Consider the following 8,903-nt stretch of genomic DNA (forward strand, 5'->3'; position numbering starts at 1 on the left):
GACAACAGGAGGCGAGACCCTATTTATCACGAATCCTTTTCTGACCACCACTTTGCCCAAAAATATATTTACATGTCAGTCTGTTGGCCCCAAAAATAAATAAATGTCTGAGTCTCCCTTTGAGTCTTTTTGTGTATATCTGACAGAATGCAACAAGGCTTCATCTGGATCTTCTGCTTTTTTGCTCTTTTCCACTCTATCTATTTCCCTGTATATCTGAAATCCTGCATAATTTGTGGCAAGTTAGTTAACCATGCAGAGCCTCTCCTGTGTAGCAATCTCAAACACATTTGCATCCGGTGCAAATTTCTTGCAACTAAGCCTGGTCTGTGTCAGATAACCAGATCATCAACCCGAAGCTTTGGAAAACACAAGACAGTATGTGCTGTCTGTTTTGCTGCAATGAGCTGAATGCTCTTTATGGACATAATTCCTACATAGGCTTTTTAAATTATGTACTTCTATGGAGTGTGAATTTTTAAAAACTTGCCTACCAGAAACTTACCAGAATATAATTTTAATGGAAGAAACTATTTAAAGCACTATCCTGAATAGAGTTGAATTTTACCGTATACCCAGGCGCTTTACAAAATGAGAGCACAAATCCTTATGATTTCCTCAGAAACCAGCTGTCAAGGGTATGAAGTGATGGCAAAAGGACCATGGAAGTTGGAGGAAGGGAGGCAGTAGTCAGAAGGGCTAGTGCTTGCCCTGGAAACTGGCTGTCCCTTAGCAGCCTGTACAGATAACGGGAAAGAAACATTTTGGTAGATGCATAGCACTTGGAGTAGAGCAGGTGTGAGTGCCCTCGGGTTGCCACTGGAAGAGGCTAGGAAAACTGCCATCCTCCAGCTAGAGTTAGTCTTTGTGAATGCTCTCCCTGATATTTGAAATATCAACTTCAATTAGACCATTAACACTGTTCTGCATGGGCAGGAATATTGAATAGAAGTGATTTCTGATCACAAATTAATGAAAGTGTAAGAGACTAAAGCTGGTCATATTTTTTCCTTTTACGTGTAATTATCAAACATTTGAAATCCTGCAAAACACGGATAGAATAATTTTCTTTCATGTCAAGTTTAGTAATGACTTGGATATTAGTAATGACTCAGGGAAGCAGATACCACATATTACGGAACATAGGAATGAAGAGGACATGGTAGAGCTTGGAGTTGTATATATCCTTTAGTCAAGAAATGGCTGTCAACAAAATTTATCATTTGGTTATAATTATTATTTCTCCACCCTTTCTACTCAGATGAATGAATTTAATCTGTTGCAGACAGAGCTGTCATTTAAGTTCAAATTTCCTACTGTTATGTATGTTTTAAAAATGAGAACAGAAAAAAAGTTTCCTTATTGCCTTCATTCTCTAAGCACTGGTTTGGTAAATTCTCTGATACAAGGAATTAGGAAGCAAAGCTTTAAACTGAAGCATTATCAGGCACTGGATTCCAGAGAAAAAACAGAGAAAAATCCAGAGAAAAACTATATGCCGTTAATTTATTTCCATAATAAGCTGAAATCCAAAATCTGATTTTTAGGAAAAAGTGTGAGCTTCCAGCCAGCAGTACACTTTATTCAGTAGAGTGCCTAGACAAATGATTAAGTAAATTCTCCATTTTCCTGAGGTAAGAATCAGAATTTGATGAACAGGCCTGGATTTAAACATACGCTGATTTACAGTCTGAATATGAATCAGTATCAAATCTTGCTTAAGCTCCATTAATAATAGCTGGTACTGTACTGCAAGGCAGCAGAGTCAGAATCTATGACCCTTAGCCCTTCATACCATCATCAGTGATGAGATGCAGTCGGCGTCAGCTCAAGTGACCTGGGAGGTCCTGTCATGTTAATTCCTTTTCCTGGTTTAAATCTGATTTCTTTACGAGGTAGAAAAAACAGGGTTGATTTTATGTTTTTTAAATATACAGCTTTTTCCTAGCAAAAGCAGCTATTATTATCAATGAATTGCTTCCTTTGCTATTATCCTTTTTTTTTAATCAAGATGTGAACATTGTGGATTATTGCATGTAGTGACAATGACACAACCAAGAGATACGTTGAAAAAAAAAGTGATATGGGAGTACAGAAGTATTTATTGAGATGACATACTAATATGCTGGTGTATTTAGATTATGCAGACACTTTCAATATCTGTGGTGGATAAAAGTGAAGCTTAAGATGATAAAATAACTGACAAATTAAGCAGATATCAATGTTTATTAAATAGTTACACTTGTCATTTAAGGCTGTAGATTTGACATGAAATGTATTGCACACAAATAGTAAGATACATTGTTGTAGATCCTTTGCTGTTCTGTTTTTCTGTCAGTAAAACTTTTTCTACAAATCTGAAAGAGTAAGAGTGATTTTCAGGCTTTTGAGATAGGAATCAGCATGTGCTTAAGTCTGGGGAGTTTGACAAAACAGCACATGGGAGGAACAAACATTGAACTAGAATGACTGAGAAATGAGAGAAAAACATGAAATCTGACAGCTCACCCTCTAAAGAAATTTAGCATATAGAGGATGAAAAGCCATGCTGGAGCTCTGAAAGGGAAAAAAGGATTAGTGTTGTAGCCAGGTGTCAGGAAGGGAAATCCTCCAGTGGCTTTTGAGGGCCCCAGTGTCAAGTCATGAAACAAAAGACAAAAATACTGCTCTCAGTAGATGTCATCCATGCCCTGCAGATGTCAGGTCAGCACCTCGAAGGGACTAGTTTTATCTTTGTCCTCATAACAAATTCTTTAGAAAAGCAATGATTTTGCTTCTGAAATTATCCAAATGCATTTTCCTGCTGAACACTCTTTACACTGTGTTCATTTCCACTGTCGTTCCTGGCAGCATCCCCTGTGCTGTTTGTACGATGATGTGCTAGCCTGTGACCTTAGCAGAGGCTCAGAAAGACTTCTTGCAGGGAAGTGAAGAAACATGTACGAGAAGCCTGATCCTAGGGCAGCAGCACAGCGGAAAAATGGCTCCTGAGTTTAACATGGATGAGCCAAAGGAACACTCCTACTTACATTTCACCTTACCAGGTGTCGGCAGGCAAAAACTTCTGACATGCATTCTCAGGAGACAGTATGAGATGGTATCAGAGGGGCTGTATGATTTGAGACTGTACCTCAAGCAGGAGAAAGGTTGACATAGAAGGAATTACAGTGCTATCCCACTGGAGACCTCCGAATCGTAGGGCACACCAGGTTTTGGTCTCTGCACCCGCAAATTCCTCTGAAGTTGCTCCAACACGTACTCTGTATAAACACCTAACTCATCCTGATCAAAAATTTCCAACAAACTAACTGGAAACTTTCTCAAATAATTCGATTTTCTCCTTCTACTGGATTGGAAGAAAGTGCTTTTTTCAAAAATGTGAAAAAAACATAAAATTCTTTGTGATTTTTTTTTCTAATGGGAAAAACCCACTGTAACATTCTTAATAGAAACCCATGGCCAGTTTTCTACATTGTATCTCTTTGTGAAAATGCACACCCCTTAGCATATGAAAATTACTCTAAAGTGACAGGGGAATAATTTCAGGACACTCTTCTTAAATTATTAGTAACACTTCCATAGAGAACCATAAAGAAAAGGGAAATCTCATAAAATACAAAAGGGCAAAGCTCTGAAAGGGGGAATGTAGAAAATGAATTATAGGATCCAACTTTCTCTGTTCTCAACCACAGAAACCTCCTTTTTAATTAGATTATCTGCCAGTAGAGAAATACATTGAATTATAATGCACAAGAACACATTGCTGTTTTAATATTCTACACTATTTATAAGATAGCACAAGGCACATTTTTTGACTTCTAAATACGGGCAAACCAAATAACTTTCATTTCTTAGGCATTTATCCATGTCAGTTTAGAACATATTAATTTTACTATCACATCCTGAGATCTTTTTAGTCAGGAAGGTATCAGGTCAAATTTACATTTATGCTACATTTACATTTATATCCATTTTCAAGACTTGTTTCTCTGCCAGAACGGTTTAAAGTGACCTTGCTGAAAAAAATATTGGGTCTATATTGGCTTTTAAAAAGCTTATTATTCAAAAAGACATTGATTATACATCAAAGTACACTATATGACACAGAACCTCAGCTGGCTAATATTGTTGTTTCATTTACAGCAGATTCCCCTCAGCTGGGGATCTAGTCATGTATGTTTTGTGTAATTAGAGGATATATATTTTAAGCAATAACACACAGACCTCTATTGTGTATATTTGGCAAATATTTCTGCACTTCAACCAACTGTGGAAACTGCGTTTGGAAGCTAAACATACCAATTACACCCAAACTATATCCATATCCTACTTCTAAATTTTGCAAATCTTGATTAAACCATCCACTGTCTTGGAGATAATCCAGATTTATACCGTTGCATCTGAACACAGAATATTATGAGGCTATACATAATTTATATAGATCAGCATTATTATGAAAAGAATTAAAAGACTTAGGTAGGTAACGCTTATTTAATACCAGACTTGATTTTCACTGTCACCTGCAAGGATGGAATTACATCTTTTCCAGACAGTGAACAGTCACATCCCCCTTTAGACTCTGGACGTAGGTCTCAAGCATAATTTACATGGTTCATAGGCTTGAGATAGACAGTACATTTCATCCCAGCAACACTAACTCTGTGATGTCAGTGATGGCAGCTGAAAATGGGGTTTGGGTTTTTTAAATTATAAAGCCTGTATTATTAAAATCAGCTATAATCAGCTGGGGCTGAAGGACTATTTGTGCTTTCATTCGCTGTGGTGAAACATCAGAGTTATCCTATTGTGCTCTGTGGAATTACTGTAGGCTTTTATTCTCGTAAATGCAAACAGAATTTCTCTCTTAATCCTGTCTTTGAACCTAAGTGATTACAGCCTGAATTGCCTCTATGAATGAGACAACTGCATGTCCCTGTTTAACATATTCTACAGGTTTCACAGAACCATTTTCTGCATGCCTACACTGATTTTACAGGGTTTTAACATTGATGAAAGGCCAGATTAAAAAAAAAGAAGAGTAAGAAGAAGTGTTCCAATCAGAATGTCCTAATTGTATGCTGGAATGGGTGTCCTCTGTAGCGACAGCCTTCCTGTGGCTCATATTGTTTCTAATGGTCTTAGATAGATGCTCTTAAAAACTACTTCTTTGAAAAAGATCAATAAATATATTTTTGTGCTAAAGCGTATAACTATACAAAGAAAACAGAACAAAAGACAGCTGATGAAAACCATAGGTAGTAGCAGGTCCAAGTATGTCTCATAATAAGATTCAGATATAACTGCTGCGAACATTAAAGCAGTAAAAGGGGCAAAGCTGCACAGCAAACAATTTCAAGGTGACAACAATAAAAGTTCCTTGGAAAAAGAAGAAAAACATTACCCATTTTGACTTGTTATGTAATTGTGCTTGTCCCTAGACATGTTGCACCTGCAATCACGCTTGCAGCAGTTTGGTGTAGAATTTTTATTACTTCTTTATATTTTATCATCATCATCACTATTTATTTTTGTAAATGCAACTGGGCTTGCCTGCTTTAAAGAGGTTTTTGAAACATCTGTGTGCATGGTGGACATGGCTATAGTCTCATAATCCTCCTCACGGGTGCGGAAATTACAAAAATGAAATAAAAACTGCAGGTCCCTTTGGAAGTTCTTATTGAGAAACCCATAGAAGATGGGGTTCACACAGGTAGAGATCATGGCAGTGAGGTGGCAAATCAGGAACAACAGGTTGTGGCTGCAGGTAGTGACAGGCAGGATTTCATGATTCCAATCAAACACGATGTTGAAGATGGTGAGAGGCAGCCAGCAAACTGCAAATGCGACCACTATTGAGATCAGCATGATGTTGATCCTTTTGGTTTCAGAGGATCTGTATTTATTGTCCCTCATCTTGTCCATCATGTTGTTCCTTTTTTTTAATCGTATGTATATCTGCAGGAAATTCAACAAAGAGAAACATGTGGGGTAATTTAACCGACAACCATCATCTTTGCAAGGGCAAACAAACATCAGACAGAAAGAACTATGTATCGCAAGAGGATTCTCTCTTACCTTGAAGTAGCAAATAAATATAAAACAAAGCGGTCCAACATACTGAATCACCAAAAGTGTTGTGGTATAAGAAAGCCTGGCAGTGTCCAAGGGGAACAGGTCCAGACACACGTATTTGTCCTTATACTCATCAAATGTTATGTTTCTGAAGGGTTCATCTGTTAACACGTGGTAGATCAGGAAAGGCAGAGAGGAAGCTGTGGCTAAAATCCATATGGCAGCAATCCCCATGTAGGCATGCCTGTTGTTTGGCCTCCAGCCACGGGGATTGATGATCAGCTGATGGCGTTCAATAGCGATGAGGACTAAGGAAAAGACCGAGACGGTGATCGAGGCACATTGCACGAAAGGGTTCAGTTTGCACATGGCCTCCCCAAATATCCAGTGGTCCATTAGCGTGTACACGAAGGTAAAGGGAAGACACATGATGGTCACCAGGAGATCAGAAAAGGACAGGTTGACAATGAGGATGTTGGTAACATTGCGCATCTCCTTTTGTTTTAAAATGATGACAATCAAGGCCAGATTCCCAGAGACGCCCAGAATTATCACGGTCCCATAAGCCAAGGCCAAAGTGAAGACCATGGCCAAAGGCACGTGGCAGTCCTCATCCTCAAACTGCAAGACCTGCGAATTCTTCCCCGAATAGTTCAGGAGGCCGGAGACGTTGCCCAGGGGGGCGAGGCCCGAGGCGTCCATGGCGTTTCCCACCGGCGCAGGGCGCCCGCCGCCGCCGCCGCTCCGGAGCGCCCGGCCGGCCCGTCAGCCCGCCAGCCCCGCGGCCCGGCCCGCCGCCCGCCGCCGCATGGCCCCGCCGCCTGCGGAGAGGGAGAGGAGCGCGGCGTCACCCGGGCACGGCGCCGCCCCGCACCGCGCCCCGCCGCTGCCCCCCGCCAGCCCCGGCCGCACAGCCGCGGCGCCACCGCCTCCCGCGGGGCAGCGAGCGCCCCGGGACCGCCCGGCCCGCTCCGCCCCGCGCCCACCACTCCGCATGGCGCCCCGGGACCGCCCGCCCCGCTCAGCTCCGCTCGCCCCGCTCCGCGTCCCCCGTTCCGCCGCTCGCCCCGCTCCGCGCCCCCCCCGCTCCGCGCCCTGCGCTTCGCCGCCCGCTCCGCGCCCTCCGCTCGCCCCGCTTCGCGGGTGCGCATTGCCGGCCCGGCGGCCGGGGCAGCCCGCGGGGGCACGGCCCGGGGCGGGAGCGGCTGCAGCCAGCGGGGGCAGCGGCGTAAAACGGGGTCAGACCTGGGGTCTGGGGGGCACGCGGCCCTGCCCTCCCAGGTTACACGCAGTAACGAGCCGAGAAGTACTTTCCGCCTGCCGTCCGTGCAGCCCTGGCGGTTTCCACCTTTTTTACAAGTTTAACCTGTAAAGGTCGCTAGCTGCTTTGAGGGGAGTTACATCCAGCCGTCACACCAAGGGGGGCGGCGGGAGGGAACCACCTCTGAATAACGTGAGAGGAGGAAAAGATAACTCCCAAAACCGCTGCGTGCTTTTTTCCCCAGTACACACACCTTATGTTCGAGCGGCCGAGTGCCCGCAGCAGCTCTGGCACTGAGTCAAAGGCAAGTCAGAAACTCTGAACACCTTAATCTCAGCTAGCAGTGTTGTACGGGGGGGGGGGGGGGGGGGGGGGGGCGGGAAGAAAAAAGAAAATAAGAACAAAAAAGAAGACAAAAATTAGCAAAATTTAAACATTGCAGAAAATTTCTTTAGCCATGCAGCACAAATAGGCATGCCTAAATAACCGACCCCTTTGCAAGGGGCCTTGGATTTTAAAATCGGAGAAACTCAGGCATATGTGTTCAGGAGAAAGAAGAAAAAAAGAAAGAAAAATCAAATAACCTGACACACCTTTATTCCAACTCACCATTAGCGGCAGCTGCACTCAATCTGGAACTTTCCCTTTTCCCACTCTCCCATGAGCTAAATTTATTCCTCACTTAACCCTAGGTTATGGTAATGAAAGTAATGCCACGTCTAATTCACACAAGTGGGTTTCAAACCCAGCTCCATATGGCACTTATCAGAAAAGCTGTAAAAACATTGCCCACTAAAACATACTTCATTAACAGTAACCCCAAATGGGTAAGCATTTGGTCTTCAGTGATGGTTGATATAAATCTCAGTGCCACCTCAGTCTTCGCAGCAGAATCACCTCTGTCTGTTACTGGTGGCAGACACCCCTTTAACCAGCCACACGCTGGGGACCAGCACTGGGGCTGCCTCCTCACCAGGCAGCGTGTGAGGGCTGGGCTTGCAGCTCCAGCTCCTCCTGAGGGTCAGCCAAAGGATGCCCATGCCCATGCCATGCCTTCTCACTGCCATCGTGAGCTCACCTCAGCTGGCTCTGCTGCTCTTTATAATCACCCCACGGCTACATAAAACCACGACAAGTGATGTAGCTTGCCTCTGAGTGACATCTTACTGGCAAATTAACATCACTGCGTTTGGACAAAAGGCATCTCTCTCTGAGGTTTGGCTACTCTAATTTTCAAGCTAGCTAGGCATGTATGTGTGCGTTAGCTCTCAGACCTGCTGCCTCTGCTAACTAATTTTATCAGGTCTCCCTAGTCCACAAAGTCTGTTTTAGGGTCCTATACAGAACTTCTCACCCCCAGGGCCTCTTGAAGCATTGCTTCAGCCAGAGCCAGAAGTAGGTGCTTTACCCAAAGGGCCAGTGTGTGGGGTGACGTGGAGAGCCAGGACTCCTCAATTCCAACAGATTGACTTTACCCCAGCCCGAAAATCACCATGTGGATTTAATAACAATCACCACGGGCACTCATTCAGCATGAGGTGGGCAGTCCAGCCCTGGGACTTGAGAGGGT

At 43.4% G+C, this 8,903-nt stretch overlaps 1 protein-coding gene across 1 annotated transcript; it reads right to left on the reverse strand.

Moving 5' to 3' along the window:
• Nucleotides 1-3,693: 3,693 nt before the first annotated feature.
• Nucleotides 3,694-7,007, reverse strand: NPY1R (neuropeptide Y receptor Y1). The gene is made up of 2 exons (XM_005444561.4): nucleotides 6,076-7,007; nucleotides 3,694-5,955 (listed from the first exon to the last, which is right to left on the reverse strand). Exons 1-2 carry the CDS (start codon nucleotides 6,772-6,774, stop codon nucleotides 5,497-5,499), a joined length of 1,158 nt encoding a protein of 385 aa, XP_005444618.1. The 5' UTR covers nucleotides 6,775-7,007; the 3' UTR covers nucleotides 3,694-5,496.
• Between the last annotated feature and the right edge of the window lie 1,896 nt (nucleotides 7,008-8,903).

This window comes from Falco cherrug, chromosome 1 (assembly GCF_023634085.1).
Source record: "Falco cherrug isolate bFalChe1 chromosome 1, bFalChe1.pri, whole genome shotgun sequence".
Classification (NCBI taxonomy): domain Eukaryota; kingdom Metazoa; phylum Chordata; class Aves; order Falconiformes; family Falconidae; genus Falco; species Falco cherrug.

Bases quoted from the DNA above. Each gene is read 5' to 3' on its own strand.
- NPY1R (XM_005444561.4), bottom strand. From the start codon at position 6,774: ATGGACGCCTCGGGCCTCGCCCCCCTGGGCAACGTCTCCGGCCTCCTG. The intron at 5,956-6,075 runs GTAAGAGAGAAT...AATTTCCTGCAG, and splicing joins TATTTATTTGCTACTTCAAG to ATATACATACGATTAAAAAA.